The 21,700-nt window shown below is 41.2% G+C and overlaps 1 protein-coding gene across 12 annotated transcripts in view; it reads right to left on the bottom strand.

The window, feature by feature from the left end:
* RHOBTB1 (Rho related BTB domain containing 1) overlaps nucleotides 1–21,700 on the bottom strand; it is a 205,037-nt gene that overhangs the window by 10,292 nt on the left and 173,045 nt on the right. For all 12 annotated transcript variants that reach the window (XM_072628869.1, XM_072628873.1, XM_072628876.1 and 9 more), the window contains 4 exons: nucleotides 11,224–11,409; nucleotides 6,638–7,611; nucleotides 5,267–5,385; nucleotides 291–441 (listed from right to left, as the gene is read on the bottom strand). In XM_072628869.1, coding sequence (XP_072484970.1) covers nucleotides 291–441; nucleotides 5,267–5,385; nucleotides 6,638–7,611; nucleotides 11,224–11,409 — 1,430 coding nt within the window. The remainder of the gene's footprint in view (nucleotides 1–290; nucleotides 442–5,266; nucleotides 5,386–6,637; nucleotides 7,612–11,223; nucleotides 11,410–21,700) is intronic.

The raw sequence follows: 21,700 nt of genomic DNA, 5'->3' as shown, positions 1-21,700 counted from the left end.
GCATTCTACCGAATGAAGGGAGTGTTATAAAAAAAGGATGAATGTCGTTCTCTCCTTTCCCTGGTGTGGTGGGGACTATGGGTGTGCAATGACATATAAGCGGCATGTGCTTGATTTTTTTTTTTAATACTAGAAAGGTCACATGAAAAATAATTAAAGGAATTAAAAAGTGAAGACCACAAAAAGGGAGAAAAGGAGACTATATATCACATGTCCAGAATATTATAGCAGGAACTGAAACAGAAGTAAACTACTCTGAGTGCTCCACCCTGGGGATGTGGAAAACTCACCTGCAAGTGCGACCAAATGAGGCAGGCAGAATCTGTTTGCCAAGGCAATTAATTCAAGTGTGTCCAGGTCCAAGCAGGAGGACAACTGCTTGGTATACAGGTAATCCAGCACGGCCTGCATCGACAATTTGTTGATACTGGGCAGGGTTACCTGGAAAGACAAGGCAGAGGCTGAGGGTGTCCTGCTGCAGAATGGGCCTGGGGCTTATTGTGCTGCTTGGGTGGGGCCTTGAACTACAGTAAGGCCCAGGCATTGGCTGCCAAAACCCTCCAGTCTTAAATTATTATTATTATTAATTAATGTGATTTTAAAAGGTGAGGTGTCTCTCAGGCAAACTGGATGATGACTCCAAAGGCCCCAGGGACAAGTGCTATGACCAAAGCAGGATCCAAATGAATCCCCTTCATTTTATAGTGGGGAGGAAAACATGTCCCAGAGGGAATAATAAAACTGTGGAAAATGGGCTCTGGGATCAGAGGACCCACACTCAGATCTCAGCTCAGATTCAGGACCTTGAATTTCTTCTATAAAATGAGGAGGGTTGAACTAACTCCCTCTGAGGTCCTTTCTACTGCCAGATCTAAGAGTCTATGAATGCTGGTTTTGGAATCTGAAGACCTGGGTTCTAATCCTCATCTTTTACTTACTCTCTGTGGGACCTTGGACATGTCACTTGACATCTCTCAGCCTCAATTTTCTCATCTGCAAAATGAGCAAGGGAAATCAACTAGATGGCATAGAGGGTCCCTTCCATCTCTAAAAATCCATGAGCTTCAGTCAGTCATTAAACTTTCATTAAATACCCACCATGTTCCAGTACAAGGGACACAAAATGATTGGATTCCATCAAACTTAACAGCCCCCTTAAAATTTCAGCTATGATTTTGTGTCCTTGAGCTAAACTTTGGGGGTAAGTCAGCACTTCTGAGAGGTTAGATTTGGAGCTGGAAGAACCCTGACAGGTCACTTAGTCCAGTCCCTAAGGGCTAAACGGAGAGGGAAGGGATGTGCTTGAGATCACACTGGTGGAAAGAGCTGAGATTTGAACCCAGGCCCTCCACTGCACATCTAGTGGTCTTTCCACAAGCACACTGCTGCAGTCATCCTGCAGGACAGCAGAAACGGCCACCTCCCAGGGCAACCCAGATGGGGAAGCAATCTTTCAAATGTTGTGTGTTCAGCCCCCCTTTGTATGTTTTTGTTAGGAGTGTATCCTGGGACATTTCTCCAAGAAAAATAAAGTGAACGTGTCCATCACAAAGAAGATGCTAAAATTACCTCAGTCCACTCTCCCTTCTTCCCCTATCTCACAGACTAAAACAAATCATTCCAAGCAGCACGTGATGACAGACACCAGCAAGCAGTGCTGCCCTGTGCTCCCCCGGTCCCCACTGGGCGCTGACGTCTGTCCGCCTGCGCCCGTGACCTGTCCTTTCCTCCAGGCTCTGCATGAATCTATCACCCTTAGTAAGTTAGTTTCTGCCATGGTAAGCACCAGCGTCTTCCTCAGCTGCAGCAGGTAGGATGTGTAGGCCGCTATTGAAAGTGAGAAAAACTGAATTCACCATGGAATCCATTTCTTTCCCAGGACTGATTTTTCAAAGTTCTTGCTCTGGTTCCAAACTTTAGAATTAACTTTGAAAGCCCCAAGAAGCTATTTTTTAGCACCTTTTAAGGAAAAGGTTGAGAGGGAGTCAAATGCTTATCTAGGAATTGGATTTTTAAAATGTGCATTCTACTGAATGAAAGAAGCATTAAAAAAAAAAAAAGGTGAATGTTCTCAAGGATACATGTCTTCTCTTTTCCTGATGTGTGTATGTATGTATCAGTATGTATGTGGGGCGGGGGTAGTGACTGTGGGTGTACAATGTCACACAAGCTGTGTGTTCGTCTTTTTTTTTTTAATAAAGAAAGGTCACAGGGAAAATTATTAAAGATGCTAAAATTTTAAGAACAAAAAGGGAGAAAAGAAGACTATATATCACATATCAAGACTGTACCATATTTTGCATATTCAAGTTTTGTTGGTTTATCATTTTAATTGCAAAGATCAGCTCAGACTATTAAGCTCACAATCAGAAATAGTCTTATGTGAGTGAGCAAGCACTCTCCTCCAGAGCATTGCTTACTACAATCTGGGTATGTATTTTTAATGAACCCCATGCTGAATGCTTCTGGAGAGAGAATTATGCTTACTGCTACATTAAAAGTAATGAGAAAAAATATAAGTGAAATACAGCATCTTCCAAGGTATTAAACAATTAAAAAAAACACCTCAAAAGCATAACAACAAAGACATTCTTTTTTCCATTTAGTATAAGGTTAACCTAATATCATTTCTAATAATGATACAGAATAAGAGATTCTTGATTATTTGTAAAAATTGAAGCCTTACCAGGAAATTCTGAAATAAAAATGATTGGGGATGAAGGATAAGTCCACAGATTTACTCACTACCCTCAATCAATCAGTGAGTCCCTTAGTGACTGCTCTGCCCTGCCCTGCCTTCCTTCTCTGAAAATAGAATCCTCACCTTTAACACATATACCTACTCCTTTCCAGTAAGTCAAGGCTCTAATTCTTAGTACACAATCTAGTCCTAGCAAATATTTTCTGGGCAGCTTGGTTGGTACAGCACTAAATTTGTCAATTATTTAGTATCATCGTTTTTACTAAGTTGGCATGACCCAACAATGAACAGCAAGCAGCTCTCCATTTATATCTTCCTCTCTTTCAGTGAAATGTCTTTCATAGCTGTCTTGAGTGAGTCCTAAGTATGTCTTGTCCTTGATGCTTTGTTCATTTTGCAATTATTTTGAATGGAATTTATCATGGTATTACTTACTCCTGGTTTTTATTAGTTCTGTGTGGAAAAATCCATGATTTTTTTTGGTGGATTTATTTTGCATTTTGCTACTCAGCTGAATCAATCAATTGATAAGTATTTACTAAGGGTCTCCTATGTCCCAGGTATATGGGATATAAAAACAGAAGTGAAACAATCCCTTACTCTCAAGGAACACACGTTCCATTAGAGGATGTAGCTTGAACATAGATACAGAAGTATATACAAAATGGAAATGAAGTGATTATTATTATATTTATGATTATTATTTTTAGGGTGGACTGAATCTATGGATTATCTGAATTAGTTACTGATTCTCTGAGGTTTTCTAAGTAAATTATTTTATTATTAGCAAAGAGCTGTAATTCTTTGGAAGCAAGATGTTGCAGGAAGGATCTGACTTGGAAGATTCTCCTCACTCATCTCCTCCACACTATAACCCTCATGACCTTAAACTTTTCCCAGGAGGTGGAGTCAGTGGGAACACTACAGGGGAAGCAGGAATAGGAGAGGAGAAGGAGATGCAGAAGGTGAGAGGAAAATGGAATGTGGCCATTCTTAATAACCCAGAGTTTTCCAAATTGTGAGGCATGAACCCTTAGAAAACATGACACCCTATGGGAAGGGGAGAGGCAGAACAAAACAATGGTCAAAATTACTGGATATTGCCTGACTCAACTCCCACGTGAACAATCTACATTTTTCATGAGAAAAAAAGTTCTACTCAAAAATTAACAAAAGTGACTGACAGTGATGATGTGAGAATAAAGTCAAATTTGAATGTGTGTGTGTGTGTGTGTGTATGTGTGTGTGTGTGTTCTCCATCACCAGCACAGACTGGATTATAAAAATGTATATTGTCTACTTGTGTGTGCACATGTCTGTATGTGGGGGGAGTGGCACAATTTTTTGATATGGGGGAGGGGAACATTGCTACATAAAGGTTAGAAACCATTGCAGTAAGCAAAGCAAATGCACCACAGTCACTGAACACATATGATTCGACCTCCCCTTTCTTCAAGGTGATGAAAAACCGTGTGCTAGCTGCAGGAGTTTGGGAGTTCTGTCTTTTCACAGTGTGGTCTCATAGTCGAGAGGGGTAGGCCTGGAGTCAAGAAAATCCTGAGCTTGAATCTCATCTTTGATACTTCCTAGTTGGGTGACCAAAAGCTGGCCACTTAACTGTTCCATGCCTCAGTTTCCCCACCTATAAAAATGGCAAAATACTGTGCAAAGGACCTACACCTCATAGGATTATTAAAGAACTCAAATAAGAAAACAGATATAAAACACTTCGCAAAGGTTAAAGTACTCCATAAATCAGTTACTATTATTATTATTGATGGGGAGGAAAACACTAATCAGTCAACAAACACATACATTTGGGCTCTATCTCCTTGGTTAATTGTTTGTTTTGGTCCTATCTCCCATCATCTTAATCTGAGGACTATCTCAGTCTGTTCTGGGAAGGGATAAAAAGGATTAGCATTTGTGAAGTCAGCTCTGACGGCATTCCTTCAGGACTACGTGCTTGACCTTGAGCATCTTGGGCCCCTGCTTAGTCTCCTTGGCAGCCTCTGGAGACTGGCTGCACTGACCCAACTGGCAGGCTCAGACTTTTCAGTAACGGAAGCACAGGAACACTTTCTGTTCTGTGTGCTGCTTTCCTGTTTCGGCATAAACTACACTATTCACGGATTCAGGGTTCAGAGAATTACAACTGGACAGAATCTTAGAGGCCACCTCATCTCCTTCCCCTCTGCCCCTCCCCACCTCAGTTTAGTCAAAGAGCCCTTTGCACTAGTGAATAGTTTCTCTTCATTTTGAAAAGGCTTGTAATTCTTTTCTTTTGGGGGGAGAGGGATTCTTTTCTATTTTAAGTCATATTATCAGGTTAACAAGCATTTATAATGTGCCATAGTCTAATCCCTCTTCCATATGACAGTCATTCAAACTTGAAATAAAGGAAGTATCCTCCCTATCACTCTAAACCCAAGTCTTTTCTCATCTTAGTTAAACATTTCCAGTTTCTTTGACCAGTCCTCGTATGGCATGGTGTCCAGTGCTCTCATCCTCTTATAAGTTATAAAGAAATTATAATAAAAAATTTCTTTTAAAATAGATATGTACCTCACTGTTGGCGCTTTCCACAAATGATCCTCCAAACATGGCGGCCATCCAATCACAGCTACAGATAAGCAGTGGCTTGTGAGCATTTATGACCCCATCATCCAACTTAAATGTCACATCTGTTTTGGGAATGAAGAAACAGAGTCCTAAGTCAACTTTATTGATGGGGGTCTTGGGTTCAACAACTCTTTCCCCAACCTGTGATGGCTTTGCTGCCTCTACTATAGTATCATAGAGCCAGAGGTTTAGAGCTGAGGAATACCTTCAAGATCTTCTAGACAAATCCCCTCATTTTGTAGATGAAGAAACTGAGACCCAAGAGGATAAGGTCTTAGGTCACAGAGTTAATAAATGGCAAAGCTAGGATTTGCAGTCTTCTAATTCTAAAGCCAGTCCTTGGACCACTACTCCAGGTTGCCTGCCACATTTACTAATTCTATTCCAAGGCCCCTTTCACTTGCGCTCATTATATTCTGTTACTTTTTAGAGACAAAAATGCTAGGAGGGCCACGTGATCAATGGTTAAAAATATAATTGGGCTTTGCCTATAATTACAGATTTCCATCTAAACCAAAAGTGTGAACAGAAAATAAGGGGACAAGTTCAATACATCTGATTTATTTCCACGGAGTGTTTTATTTTTTCTTTAAGGTTATTTGCCCATATTAACTTGTGAGGCTATGGTCCACTCTGGTGGTCAACTGGAATGCATTAGTCAATCAACTATTCTACTTGTCAAAAATAAAATTTCTCCCACAAACACTTTCTGATCTACATCATGAGGGGAAGTAGTGAAGGAAATCATAAAAGAAGGAACTCTGACCCCTACCCTAAGAGGGCAGGCATTAAAATCTATACGTAAAACAGTAGTACAAAAACAATAACAAAGTAAAAAGTACAAAATACTGTATCCTCTGGGGGTCAACAAAACACTGAACACCACCTGAAGGTGCCAAAATGGGCATAAACAGAGGAGAAAAAAGAGTGAGAAGAGTAAAGTGAGAAAGTTGGGTCAAGGAGAGAAGGAAAAAGAGAGCCAAAAAGGAATGAAGTGAGAGATGTAAGATAGGGAGTGGTAGAGTGACACCAACAGCTTTGTTGAGTGCTACCTCAACAGTATTAGAACCATTGGGTTTTCCATTCCTGGTAAATGCAAGTAGTGAGAGGACAGGGAAGTGGCTGAAGTAGAGAGAGAAAGTTTCAGGGAAGGCTTTTTGGAGGTGAATTTTGAATAATAGACTTGATTAATATATATGCCTCCCATAATGGTACCCATTTTCTCACTATCTTTCTTGTCTATGCCACTGTTTCATGAAAACATAAAAAGGACCCCAAGAGACAACTATTTGGATTACTGTTGGATCCACTCACCTGAAAATGTCCCCTTGCTAAGGCATTCCTTTATCCGGTTGGCTTTTCTGACATGGAATGCCTTAGTGATCTCCTGATTCATGAAGGCCTCTTTGTTCATTATATTTTCCACCATCATTCGCAAATCAAACACTTCTAGGATCTCTGCTATCTGAGCCAGTCTCATCAGATCTTTTTCCTTTTCATCTAATTGTCCTGTATAAAGAAACTGAAGCAGGGTTCTAAAAGGACCCATTTGAAGGGAAGAGTCCATTCTGACCACGGTCACGAAACCCACTCTATTCGAAATAGGATTGACTAGCATTTCTTTGTGCATGTCAATGAACCCTTTGCTCCATGTGGACAAGTCTCTGGTGGTTGAAGGAAGGTCCCCAGCTCCCAATTCTGGCTCTTTCAACACACCCTCACTTTGGGATGTTTGGCCTTCAGAAGCTAAAGGGATTGAGGCAGACTCCACACTTTCTTCATCTGTATCAAGACTCAAAGTCCTTGTTGGAAAGTCCCAACTGGGCTTTTCTTTTTGACAACTGCCTTCAATGAAACTGGGAGACTCTTCACATTCCATTAAAAAAAGATCATAAAATTTGGAAGAGGAGGTAGCAAGGTAAATCTTGTGTGCAAAAATATGCTTCTCATCCTGAAGGACAAACATGACATCGGCACACAGGGGATTGTCCAATAAATAGGCAGCTTCGTTCATACCCATGGTGGGACACTCTGGGATTTTGATAACTGGTGGAGGTGCTTTGGGAGGTAGAAATGGTGCCTGAAGTAAAGGTTTCTGGACCTTCTTCAAGTGGGATTTCCAGAACTGCAGATGTCTTCGGGAAATCAGTGCTGCTCGAATTGCATTGTCAAACACATCCTTGATCCCGAACTGGTCAAACACACTTGTTTCATAATATGGAATTCCAAGCTCCTTGGCAACTTCTCGGCCTCTTTCTGGTGGCAAAATGTCTCCTCGCTTTATAGGCCTGAGAACATAAAATTGAAATGGTCTAACTAACCTTATTCTAAAAAAAAAAAAAAAGAAGAAGAAGGGTTACTGGAGCAACCCAAGTATGATACTGTGCAGGGACAGAACCATTTTTTTCATATAGCCATGGAAGGACCATTTCTAAGTCATTATAAAGTCTTTTAAACCATTACCTAATCTGAATTTTGATCAAGTTAGCAAATCAAGTCAACAGGAATATACAAGTAGACCTCAGTTAGTGTAAACAATGGATTCTGTGAAACGGTCTTATTATTTGAATTCTCACTGCATATTTCCATTACCATATTTTACACATAATTTTAACTTTAGCAGTGAATTTGAATAGTATGACCCTTGCATGGGATTTATTATTCATAGTAATAAGGACCTAGTTGTATTAAGAGTTTTACTACATGCCATACACTTTTGTATGCTCTGGGGATACAAATGCACATAAAGCAAGAGTCAGGGAATATACCTCCTATCTCCTGAGGCACTAACTGCCCCCTGTAACATTGTTTTACCTACTATCTTATTTTCAAGTGATCAGCTGAGATATACCTACACCATTTTGCTGGGTTTACTATTTAATGTTACATGAAGGTATGAGTGAAAAAATATTTATTAAATCCTTACTCTGTGCCAAACAATGTGTTAAGCTCTGGGGATACAAACAGAAAAAGGACAGATAGTCTTTGTTTCTAAGGAACTCACACTTTAATTTGGAAAGACAAAAAGAGTACAAAAAAGGAAGTTCACTGACAGGCAGATGGACAGGCCTTGGCACCCTGAAAGTATGGGAGGGAAGGACTTGGATCCTTAGACTCTGTTATTACGTCAGATGCTAGGGCTTCTGCAGTACAGAGTAAACACATGGTAAGGCCTGGTGACCCTCCATCTCATGGATGAAATAGCTCTGTTGACTCCCATCCCTTTTAAGCTACATTTGTGGTCAAGAAGCCTGGATGAGTTTTGGGCAGCCCCTGTTAGAGAAGAGCCAAAGAGGGAAACTAAGTATTTATTATACCTTGACTCCCCAGTTAGAGCATAATTTGCTTGCAGGTAAGGATTGTACATTATTCTTTACATCCAGTGAATTCTCCATAAATATTTGTTGGTTTGTCTATGATATCTGCACATAAATAAAACTGCCTAGCTACACACACACACACACACACACACACACACACACACACACACACACACATAAGTATGGGGTATCTAAAAAAGTCTCACTGCACTTTGAAGCTATGAAAACTGTATAGCCCTTTATGACACACTAGTGAGTACTTTCATGTGGGGGTTGGACCAGATGGCCGCTGAGATGCTTTCCTTCTCCTAAATTTGGGGATTCTGTGGCTGCTGTGCTTTATAGCTTATAAACAACTTTTTCATACCTTATCTCATCTGATCTTTATAAAAATTCTGTGGGACAAGTAGTCCTCTTTGAGAACAAAGGACAAACAAGGATCTGTGATGAGAACCAAATGAGATCGTCCATACGGGATGTACTTTCAAGGGCGTAAAACAAAAGAATGTAAAGCATCAGATTTATTATTAAAAACATTATTTGTTACCATGGTTGTATTTCTGAGAGCCATTAAAGACATGAGCAGATTACTAGGAATCAATCTTTTAGAGTATTGCCCCATTAGACTTGAGCTCCTTGAGATCAGAGACCTTGTTTTTGATTTTCCTTGTATCTCCAGTACTTAGCCCAGTGCCTGAAACATTGCAGGCACTTAATAAAGGCTTGTTGACTGTTGACTATAAAGATACGTTTTGTGATTGTTGATCAACTTGTAAGAGGAGCCATAAATGTGGACCAACCTGTTCCCTTCCAGCTCTACATCACATGATCTCGTGATATTTTGCCTTTCTCAAGTCAGAAACAAGTGCCATTGGTAAATGTAATATTTTACATACATTTTGGCACATTTTGAAAATGTCAAATGAAAACTATTCATAGTCATAAGATCATAATTCATATTTGATTCAATTTATTATTGAGGCATTCTGGTGTTTTTCTATGCAGTCAAGTTTAGAATAAAAGATGTGTGAAACCATATGGAGGGAAGGAACATGTGTGTGCACATGTGTGTATGTGGTATGTTGTCTGTGTGTCCGTGTGTTGTCTATTCCCTTAAATCAATTTCATCCAAAGAGTTTCAGAAAGAAAAAATAAACAGAAGAACTTAATAAATAAATTTCCACTAATGTCTCATGAAGCTAGAACCTTTAGTTGATTGTTGGGATTACTATACATTTGCCTACAGTTGCAACACAACAACAAAAATTTACAAAGATCCTGAAGGACAAAGAAAGGACCTGAATCATCATTTAATACTGTCCTTTGAAAAAAATGACAGTCCTTGCCTTAGAAAAATATGAAGTTGTTTTTCTAGAAATTATGAAAAAAAATTTCTTTTTGAAAAATTTTTTATTTTATTCTGAACTCCATAAATGCCAAATAAAATGAGCATTTATGAATTCAATGTTGAACAGAAAAAGAGGATTGTCTATGACACTGTTAATCTTAAATATGCATGGCTTGCCTTTCTTTTAAAATATTGAATAAATTGATTATATAATTTTCAAAGGTATTCTATTTATTCATCTGCATTCCCTTTTGGCCTGTCATCTCTTCTGGGCATTAAAAAATACTTGAGTGACCCTCTTTTCATTCTTTTTGCTTCTTTCTGTTTCCCCTTCCATAATTTTTCAATTTTAATAAAACAAAGGCATATTTCCAAGACATTTGGGCTTTATCATATTTGTACCCAAAGGGCAAAAATAAATCTCATAATAAATTTTCATTTTGTAGCATTTTCATAAATAGCTCCTAAAAGAGTTTTTAGTCAGCATTCCCATTCCTTCCCCCACAATTAGAGAAAGAAGTTTAAGGTCAAGGTCAGGTAATACTAGCCTGACAGTTAGCTACTGACAGTAACCACATTCAGGAAAATCGGGCACCTTTAACAAAATATCTTTAAGTGTCTTTGATACACAAATTTCTGGGCTATCTGTCTGGATGGATTGGTCAGTTAAATCTTCATGCTAAAAAGACTAAGGCCTCATTATCCGCTAGGGAATCCCACTGTTTTTATTGGAGAAAAACAAAATAAACCATATGTTCCATTGCCTGAGCTCACCTGGCAAGACACCTTGTAAAGAGGACACTAGGTAGTGCAGGGGATGGAGCACCAGGTCTAGAGTGGGGAAGACCTGATTTCAAGTCACATTTTAGATACTTATTAGCTGTGTCTCTAAGCAAATCACTTAACCTGCTTGCCTCAGTTTCCCCATCTGTAAAATGGGGGTAATAATAGTGTCTGCCTCTCAGCTTTAAGGATTAAATGAGGTAATGCTTGTAAAATACTTATCATGGTGCCTGGTACATAGTAAGCACTATATAAAAAGGCTATTTATAATAACAGTAGTGAGGATGATGATGATATGTGTGTGAGTGTTTGGGTGATTCACTGAACACTCTCCTTACTTCTACTGGAAGTCCAATTTAAAGCCTGAAGCCCAATAATGAGAAGAGGTCAGTACCACCATCTTCTCCAAAGGACAGAAAGTCATGGCTGATGGGCATGCTGGGCCTTACCTGGCTAACGGGCGTCGGGCTCGGTTGACAGCTTCGAGATCGGCATAGCGGAGGTCTAGTTGGCAGCCAACGAGAATGACTGGGGTGCGAGGGCAGAAGTGCTTGATCTCTTGGTACCACATGGTTTTCACATGATTTAGGGAGTTGGGATTAGCGATGGAAAAACAGAGAACCACTACATCAGACCTACAAGGAAACCACAAAAGAAATCTCAGTGACATTTACTTCATAGGAGTATTTTGATTGCTTCCCTAGGGTTTCAGGTATTCTTTTCACACACCTCATGCCACAAACATGTTTTCTTTTTTTTTTTTTAAGAGAAGAGAATGTGGAGGGGGGAAGAGACCTCTTAGAGTCATGCAAACACACAAGTCAGGATAAGCCCTCCACACTACACTGCCACAAAAGCCCAAGGCCTTATTTTCATACACCCTGGAGAGCCTACAGGCATCAACAGGCTTAGGGTGATGTGATACATACAACAAAGAGTGATTCAGACTTAGCCATAATATCAGAACATGCTAAACTATTTCTGTTCATAAGAAATAATTTCATCATACCCTCTGCCTCACAAAACAAAACCTTACATAGCAATAGCATCCAAACTCCCATTAATATCCACCAGATGAAACATAAATATGAGATGGAATCAACCAATTGGATAAAGCACACAGCCAGAAATGTTCCTGAAAATATCTGCTCTCTCTGGCGTCAGGAAGCAAACAGAAAGATTTACAACACTTCCCTACCCCCACCCCAGCCTTGCCCTCAGACACACACAGAAGGAGGGTATACATCTTTTATAAGTGAAAAAAAAATAAACAATTTGTAGAAGAGTGAACTCCTAACTATACGTAGGACAAAGGAAATACTATTTTAAGTACAGCTAAGCGGAGATGGGTAAGACAGAAGGCAGCATGGTATTTTGTGTCAGAAGGACTTGTATTCAAATCCTGCCTGACACCAGTTGTATAAATATGGGCAGGTGAGTTAACCTCTCTGTACCTCAGTTTCTTCATCTGTACAATAAACCTACCTCACCAGGATGCCATGGGCTCAAATAATACATTGTATGTGACACACTTTGTAAATTGTAAAGCCTTATAGAAATGTCACCTATTTTGGTTTTTTGAGTACACAATGCAAGCAGGTTTCTTGGTTACTTCATCAATAAAAAAGTCTTGCTAGTCATCATCAGGCATGAAAAAATTATAAGAATTGGCCAGCAATCCTGGTAGGAAACTTCCTTCCTTCCTTCCTTCCTTCCTTCCTTCCTTCCTTCCTTCCTTCCTTCCCTCCTTCCTTCCTTCCCTCCTTCCCTCCTTCCCCTTTCTCTCTCTCATACCTTTATACAAAGAATCACCATCTTCGTAGGGGAGAGAGCATTGTTACAAAACAGCCTCCCAATATACCATCAGAACTGCTCCTAGGTATTCTGACTATGAGGTTTCTGATGACTAGGGGCCTTTCAAAGTCAAGGAGGCAGAAGAGAAAACAGGAAGGCTTTGGATCTTCTATAAAAATTAGCCCTGAGGGGCACAAAGAGCAAGGGGTTGAACTCACAATAAACAGCTCATCTCTGCTTTATCCACTTCTGATTTTCTGAGAGATTACCCTATTCCCAAGGGACAGCATGCTGAACATAGGAATCAGGAGGACCCAAGTTTGAATTCCATCTGAGTCCCTGGGCAAATCATTTAAACTTCTCTCAACCTGTGTCCCTATAGGAAATGCACATAATAATAGCAGCCCCACCTCACAACGTTTTAGGAGGATTAGATGAGACAGAGTATGTAAAGCACTCTGCCAACCTTAAATTGATCATCAATGCCAGTCATTAGTATTATTACTTACATAGCAAATAGAATCACATGTAGGAATTCAAATACTACTCTTTTCAGTCACAAATGAGGTATCCTCTCTCCAAGTCTACAGGATGAACACATTTAGACACTCCCTCCCTCTATGTCCCACCACCTTCATCCAGTCATTAAGCCCTCACTTTCTCTCTGGAAATTCCTTGGTATTACTCATTGGTTTACATGTCATATCTCCATGGCAGAACATAAACTCCTTGAGGTTGGTCACTATTTAGATATTTGTCTTTGTATCCTCAGCTCCTAGGATGGTGCAGAGTAGGTGCTTAATAAATGTTGAATTACTGAATCTATGTAGCGTGACATAAAATTCAAAGTATTCCTATGGGAAGAACTCAATATGGAGATTCTTGCATTAAATGCAATATATGATATCTGCCTCTAAATTAATAACAAAGGAAAATGGTATCAATTCATAGTAAGCATATAGAAAAAAATCCCTTTTATATTAAAATAGTTCTGATTTCAATGACACTATTAGCCTACATGTGTTGGGATGTCCTTGAAAGTGAGGCTGAAATGTGGGTGATCTGTGACAATATCCTGAGAGTAGACAGAAGCTTCAAGGTCACTAGAAATCAGCACAGGACACAAGTGAGGCCAAAAAGCCCAGGGGAAGGCCTGTTCTTTGGGCCCTGGGATTTATTGAATAGCACCTTATGATTCAGACATTTGGTAGTCAATTTTTCTACCCAACAGCATCAATGCTTCCTGGAACACAGCCCAAAGCACTCTCCACTAATCAGTCATTAGTCCCTGAGTTTTTCTATAGCCCTAGGCTCTATTTTTATCAGCTAGCCAGGCCTCTGCTGGTTGTGTTCTGACCAGATCACCCAATAAAAGGAGACCATATTGTGGAAGGTCTGGGGCTTTATAACAATGTCTCTGCATCTGTGATGAAGGGAAATGATCAGGAATGTACCTGACTCTGCTGTGTGGCTCTCTCTAATTGACCCTCCCAGAAGCCCGATGAAGGCACGTCAATGGCACCCAGAAAGGACAACATGCTCAGTGGTATAATTCACCTCCCTGGGGTGGAGCCAAGACTTCAGTGCTGTGATCGAACATGATGCTGGTGCATGTGAGGACTAGAAATCAGTGATGGACCAGTTGCTAAGGCAACCCTTGTAAGACTTACGTCACTGAACATACACTCAGTCCTCTCCAGATGACCAACAGAGGCAAGACTTTAGGGATGGAGACAACGCAATCTACTTGGAATCCCAGCACAATGTCTGCACACTAGGACAAGTCTTTGGGGGATTGACTTTTTAAACAATTACTGTTGCATAAAAATTTAAATGTAAGAAATGTCTCAGGGAAAGTGGCTCAATGTTAAAGACTAGAGATTTTTTCCTCTGTAGAAAATGGTGGCCAAATAAGGTAGCTTCCTCAAAACTAAAATAGCTTATTGATTCCAAGACGTATTGGTCTCTTCTGAAAGGTCTGTCCTTTTCCCCTCTTCACATTATGGTACTCAGTGGATGGGCCTACTTATCAAATCCCAGAAGGATCACCAAACCCACTGACAAACCTTTTCTCTCCCCACACATCCCATTTCTAATTTACAGAGTACTGAGGGCCTTTTTCAAAAAATAAAGGTAATGTACTCATGATTCTATATCCTATTTTTCTGGTGTATAAATAAGGATACAAGGATATTGATGCCGGAATGGGCCAACAGGGAGCTGGTGCTCTGGCAAAAATCACCTCTGTCTTCACATCTCTCTATAAATCTCCTCCTTCATTCTGTTGGCATAAACGCCGATCTATACAAGCAAGGAGCTATTTTGGGACACCAGTCTGGATTCCAAGCCAGTTTTTCTATCTCTAGTCCAAGAAAGCACAGGACCTGCAGCTAAGAATATCTCTAGGCAAAACTCCAAGGAACGAGTGATAGTCAATAACTTTTAATCAAAATACACATTCCGCACAGAGACTGCTCAGTGTCTGATACCAGGCTGTCTTTGGAAATGCCGGTCCTGGGAATGAGAAAAGGGCATGTGTTCTTATTTTCTCTTCTTCCTGTAGCCTGGTTAAGGTAGAGATGTAGTCGGCCTCAAATGTGGAATCCTACCTCCCCCTTGTCTTGATGACCTGGGTGATTGCTCTAGCTTTCTGAGCCTGCAAAATGAGATTTATAATAGACGCAATCTCACAGTGTTGTTGTGACGATTAAGTGTGCGATAATGTGTGTAAAGCATTTTCTAAAATCTAAAGTGATGTCAAAATGACAACTATTATTTGAATTAATGATTTCTTGTCTTCCTTGCTTGTATGCATTTTTAATTTGGAGTTTATCTGAAAAACAGTGGCAGACATGGCAGGATGTGGGGTGAATAGGGTGGGAATAAGAAAAACTGTTCAAATGTTAGGCAGAAGAGCTAATCTAGAAAGAGTACAAGCGAAGAAGGGACTTCTAGAAGACTTTCAAGGGTTTCCCAACTATCACATCTGTTTTTTAGTGGACAGCAAAAGAAGGCAGGAAGGAAGTAAGCAAAATTCTGTGTGAGATAGTGAAATGGACTTTGTTGTGGTGGTATTCATTAGTGTCTGACTCTCTGTGATCCCATTTAGGGTTTTCTTGGCAAAGATACTGAACTGGTTCCCCATTTCCTTTTCCAAATCAATTTACAGATGAGGCAACTAAGGCAAACAGGGTGAAGTGCCTTGCCCAGGGTCACACAGCTAGAAAGTGTCTGAGACTGGTTTTGAACTCAGGTCTTTATAACTCCAGGCCTGGTGCTTCACCTAGTTTCCAAAATGTGCCTTTTAGTCTCTCCAATCCAGCAAACATTAATTAAATGCTCACTAAGTGCCAGGTACTGTGGGCATAAAAGACAAATTGGACTTCCTGCCCTGGAGGACCTTATGTTCTATTGGAAGAATGGGAATGAGCACAGACACACCTCTCTAAGTCATGCTCACATCTCAGGGCTCACAGCTGTTGCTGTGCCAAAGCCAACTCCAAATTTTGGGAGTTTTTAGGCCTAGAATTAGGAAAGGCCTCAGGAAAAGTCCTACCCATATCTGAACCAGATATTCTATCTCTCAACTCTGGGCATTTTCATTGGGTGTCCTTCATGCCCCAATTTCTATCCCTCCTTCCCTCAGTTTCCTCTTCTCCCAAAAGGTTTTCCCAGGCCTTCTTAAGAGAAGTTTCCATCTGTTGATTATCTCTGATTTATCCTGGCTATATCTGGTCTGTCTGTAGTTGTCTCCCCCGTTAGACTAGGAGCGCCCTGAGGGCAGGGACTGGTTTTATTTTTAACCTTTATAATCCCAGCATTTAACACAGTACCAGGCTCTTAGAGGGGGCTTGATAGACCATGCATGACAAAAACACACCCTACAACATCTCCAGTAAATGCTCATTCTTCTGCTTTGGTTAAAACATGATTTTTATGTTCCATGGAGGAATGGGAGATGCTCCTATAAAAGGTTTAATAGGGGCACTTTACCATCCAAGAAATCTCTGAGAACAGTTTAGATTAGTTAAGCCTGAAGCAATTTCAGTATTAGTAAAAGAATAACCGGGGAGGGGGAGGGGGCAGGGGTGCAAGGAGGGGGTAGAAAAGAAGAAGGAAGCTTCTCTTAATGCTGCCTATGCGGGGATGGGAACCAGACAGAATTTTTAAAAGACAGACTTTATTCAAGAAACTTGCTTCATTTGCATCAACTTTTCTTTAGGGTGAAACCTAAAATACTCCTCAGAGCCCAAGCATTCCTTTATCTCTCACTACTCAGGAGAATGAACTACCAGGGCAGAGCTCATATGAGAAAGACCCACAAAGGAATGGGGACGACATAAGGCCTGAACAGGTCTGCAAGGAGAGCTGGGCCCAAATGCTGTGGTGAAGGCTGGGGGAGAAAAAGTGCAAAAGCTTTGTGTTACCCACATTTCTTGGCCCGAGCCAGACTTGGAGCAGCAAATGCCACAAACCCACAAAAAAATTGTCTTTAGAATGTCTCCAGCCAAATTTAGCAAACTGGGGAGGAAAGCGTTCATAGAAGGACCCAAATGCAAAGATGTTTCTCCCATCTAAAACATCAAATCTGGCCTTTGAAGAGGTATTTGGAAAAATGAATTAGCAAATCACCTGTCATGAGCCAAATTAGGTGCTAGGGATAAATTTTCTTCTGTTTTTTTCTTTGTCTCAGGCTTGCTCTTCATGCTGCACAATCCAGCCCTCTTTCTCTTTACTGTAGCAGAGAGGAGGTCTCAATTTCCTCATCTGAAAAATGATCCCCCTGGGTCCTTCTAGTTTTAAAATCATATGACTTTGTTCTGCAGTTAGGCCAACTTACTACCAGAGTGACCTTGCGCAAGCTGCTTAACCTCAGTGGGTCTCAATTCCCTCATCTGTAAAATGAAGGCGCTGGGTTAGATGACACTGACGATCCATTCCAGTTCTAATTCTGACTTATGAGCAACGTGGATGAACAATCCTCTGCTTGGAGATGTCCACAAGAAGGGGTGGAGAGCTGCAAGAGGGAGGATAGGGAATGGGACAGCCCAAGTAGAAAGTCAACAAGGGCTGTTATAATCCAAGAGAGCAAACCCCTCCCCTTCAGCCCTGCTTCAGGGGGCTTTGATTCAAGGCCAGATCATCCCATCTCAGCTCTCCAAACAGTGGCCACTCCATCCACTGTTTAATTGTGGGGCCAGATGGCTGTGCCAAGAGCTGATTGGGTCTGTTGCTAGACCAAAATGTGGCAACCAAGGGTAAGACAGTGACTATGTTGTCTCCTGGCTCAGAATTGTGTCCTTTGCTAATTAACTCATCTTTGTTCCCTCATCCCTTCTGCACAGATAGTATCCCACATCACTTTTCAGCTCAGTGAGCTATACCATGATTTCCCTGTCTAAGAATAATGGATTCCGAGTTCTCATCACGGGTTCCATTCCAAGAAAGTCTGAATTCCGTAACTGACACTGCCCTTTGGCTCTGGAACCCATTCCTCCTCTGCCTCAACAGTGGTCATGACACACTCTTTACAACAATTTTCAAAATCTTTCCTAGCAGCGTCACTCCTCCCATGCATCCTCTCTGAGAGTGTGAGACCAAACAAACAAATCCACAGAGTGCAGAACAGCACAGAGCAAGGCACAGGAGGGGGACGTGTTACATAGGAGCTTGGCTTGGGGTTGCTGTTGGTTTTTTAGTGCAGAGCAGCCAGTGTTGGATGAGATGGGAAGGGTTTTGGTCAGTGAGGGCAAGCATAACAAGAGACCTGCAGATGGATGGCTGGGTCAGTTCACACTCATGATGGATGGAAAAGCCCTGTTGGGGACAGCCTGGCAGGGGGCATCACAAGGGATCTGAGTAAGGCAGGGTAAGACCATGCAGCGGCCTGGATGTGGGCAGGAGAAATCATGTTCATACATTACCAAGAGCAGGGAGGCTTCTTAAGTACAGATGTTAAGTGGGGGAAACTGTCAAAACACCCTGAAATATATCCAGATTGGGGAGTGATTAGCATGCAGAACTTTCTCTTTTCCTCAAGGTCCCTAACTGCATGTTTAGTAGGAAGCAATATTTAAAAATGCAGATTAAATCATCTGTCCCCCCAAACATGGGATGGGGGCACTCTTAAAAAATGAAAGCAGGGTCATTCATCAATTTCACACCAAAGGTACCTCACACTGGCCTGGAATATATCCTCATGTTTTCATTATTCTGAGATGCGATCTATAGGATTGAGGCTGTCAGAGGGGTTCATGACACAAAGAAGGTTAAGGACCTCTGCTTTTGAGGTTTTATCCAGGTAAAAAGAACAAACAACAAAACTGTTCAGTGGCTATACTAGCCACTAGTAATAGCCCAATATCATGGGCCAGAGAGGGCTGATGGGAAAATCCCAAAGAAAATCAGTCATGACTCATTTTATGGGCCAAAACTCAAGGGAAGTAATATGTGAACTCCTTCAAGTATCTTCTTGCCCCTGTCCCTGGTCTGCTGCTCTTGAGTAAGCAGAGCAAAGCACATGCCCTTTGAACACAAACATGGACAACCTATTCAAACGCCCAATTGTGAGTCAGAGAATCAGAGAACCTCATCCTTTAGAAGTACCTCAGCCACCACCCAGTCCAACCCAAAGCTGTAAAGGAACCTGCATGCCCAGCCAGCTGCTACATGGGCACCTAGTCTTGCTTGAAATTTGCCTGAAGACAACTTCTGCCTCCCAAGTCTGCCCATTCTGTTCCTTGGCAGGAAGTTCTTCCTGATGTCCAACCTACATTGATCTCTGCAAGTTCTACTCACCCCTCCTGGTTCCTCCCTCCTTCTGTTCCCTATATGACACTGTCTAGCCATACTATAACAGCATGGCCTCTATGGAAAAAGAAATCAGGAAAATAAATGGAGAATCATCTTAAGATGGAAAGACCAAGTTCTGAAAATACATTTTCTTTTCTACCTCACTTCCTTCCCCCCAGATACCTGCTGGTTTTCCCAAAGAGTATATGCAATGATGTTTCATTTAACATCAGTAAGAGTATCTTCTTGGGAGGGAGGTATGACTGTATTAGGGACTTAACCAGAATAAAGACTGAGGGCTTCGTCCATGACTGTGTGCACAAGTCCCTCAGCTGACTTCCAAAAGAAAGGGGTGGACTATACTCCATCAGAGCTTGTGGTCAGGCCTCCACTACCATTGCCCTTACCTCTGGAAGTGATTTGCTCGATATTACTCAATACAGACTGATACAAAAGAAACTTAATCAGCATCATATGCTACAAAGACAGATACAAGAAATGATCAAACTCTTAACTGAGGTAAGATAGCTTGGACCAATAAACCTGGAGCTTTTCTAGTCAAGGACTAAAATAAACCAGTAAGGGGTAACTATGTCTTTTAAGTTTTTTTTCCCTCTCAGCCATAAGGGGAGACCTGTGATGATGTGGCATGGTAAGACCCTCCATTGATGCAGACTGTGACTCAACTCTACATCTAGTCTTAAGAGGGTTGACCTTAGCACTGAGATGATTAAGTTACATCCATTTTCATATAGCAAATGGGTCAGAGGCAAGCCTTGAACTGGGATCTTCAGTTCTCTATCTCTTGATCTACTATGTCATGTGGTTTTTCAAGAATGCCACGAAAGACTGAAAATGAAACCCACAGGAATCGGATGGTATTTCTCCTGGTTCTGTTTGCTAAAGTGACACATGAGAAAGGATGGATGGTCAACATTTCTGCAAGCCAATAATGTTTTGGAAACTGTCTTCAAGGGTGGATTAACCCACTTGATTAGATGCTTCCGTGACACCAAAATGATACTGGGTTAATTATTTTTCTGGTCCCTAGATGCCAAGGCAGTGTATGGAAGAATGTCACAGACTCTTGGAAAGAGTAACACTAAGCCACAACAGGATTAAGACTCAGAGGGGCAGTCTGGTGTTAGGGACAGAGAGTTGAGACCAACCTCATTTCGAATTCTGTCTCCCATGCCTACGAGCTGAGTGCCCACTGGCAAGTCACTTATTATCTGAGAGTCTCAGTTCATTTACCTAGTAACAGGGACAGTACCTACTTCACTGGGGGTATTGTGCAGGTCAAGAGAGAAAAAGAATGTCACGCATTCTGCCTCTCTAAAAACATTGATATGCATGTCAATTGAGAAGCAGGGGGTCATAGCAGGTCAAGAACGGTTGGATTCAAGTCCCGCCCTTTTCCAAGAACCTGGCACATTCTTCTGACTACTACCTTAGCATCTTGGGACAATTCATTTCTAGAGAAGTAATCAACCCAGTGTTATCCTGGTATTCTAGCTGTAGCTGTGGGCAAATTACTCACATGAGCTAAGGCTCTCTAGGACTCCCAGTCCCATTAGAGCAGACATGCTGTATTGATGGGAGTTTCTGGTACCAGGTGTTTCCCATAAAATGAAATCACTGATTTGGTGCTCCAGCTAGACATACACATGAGTTTTTATTGTTACATCCTAAAACCATCAACTTTAATATTAAGAGAGAATATAATAGAAATAATTAAGATAAAATGGCATTCCATTCTACCTCAGGGGAAGTTCGGTGATGACCTTTATTAGTGAATTCGGGGTAAAGTCTCTCCTCCTGGCTCCCACCTCCCCACCTTCTTCTGCTAGCCCTTTGGTTTCTTGATGATGCCAAATAGCCAGTCTTAAGGATTCTGGAATATTTATAAATGGTTCCCCTTTGTCTCTGGGTTTAAAAGCAGCCTGGTGGGGCAGTGGGCAGAGCATTGAGTAAAATCTGAATTAAAATCCAGCCTCAGACACTTACTAGCTGCGTGGCCCTCGGCAAGTGAACCATGTCACCTTATCCATTTCCTTATCTGTAAAAGGGGGATAAGAAAGCTCTGGCCTTTCCAGTGCTTCTTTGAGGATAAAGTGAGATGTCTAGAAATCACTTTATAAACCTACAAGCATTGCAGAAATAGTAGTTGTCATTGTTACCATTACAAACTACTCATTTATCAGCATTTCAAATCCTCCACAATGTGGCCCCAGAGTGAATTTTCTGGTCTTATTCATATTATTCCCCTTTACATGGTGTCTCACTTTCAGTTAGACTGGCTGCTGGTTGGTCACAGGTCACACAAGGCCATCTCCTCCC

Source organism: Notamacropus eugenii, chromosome 1 (assembly GCF_028372415.1).
Source record: "Notamacropus eugenii isolate mMacEug1 chromosome 1, mMacEug1.pri_v2, whole genome shotgun sequence".
NCBI lineage: Eukaryota > Metazoa > Chordata > Mammalia > Diprotodontia > Macropodidae > Notamacropus > Notamacropus eugenii.
This window is presented reverse-complemented; position numbering and strand designations above follow the sequence as displayed.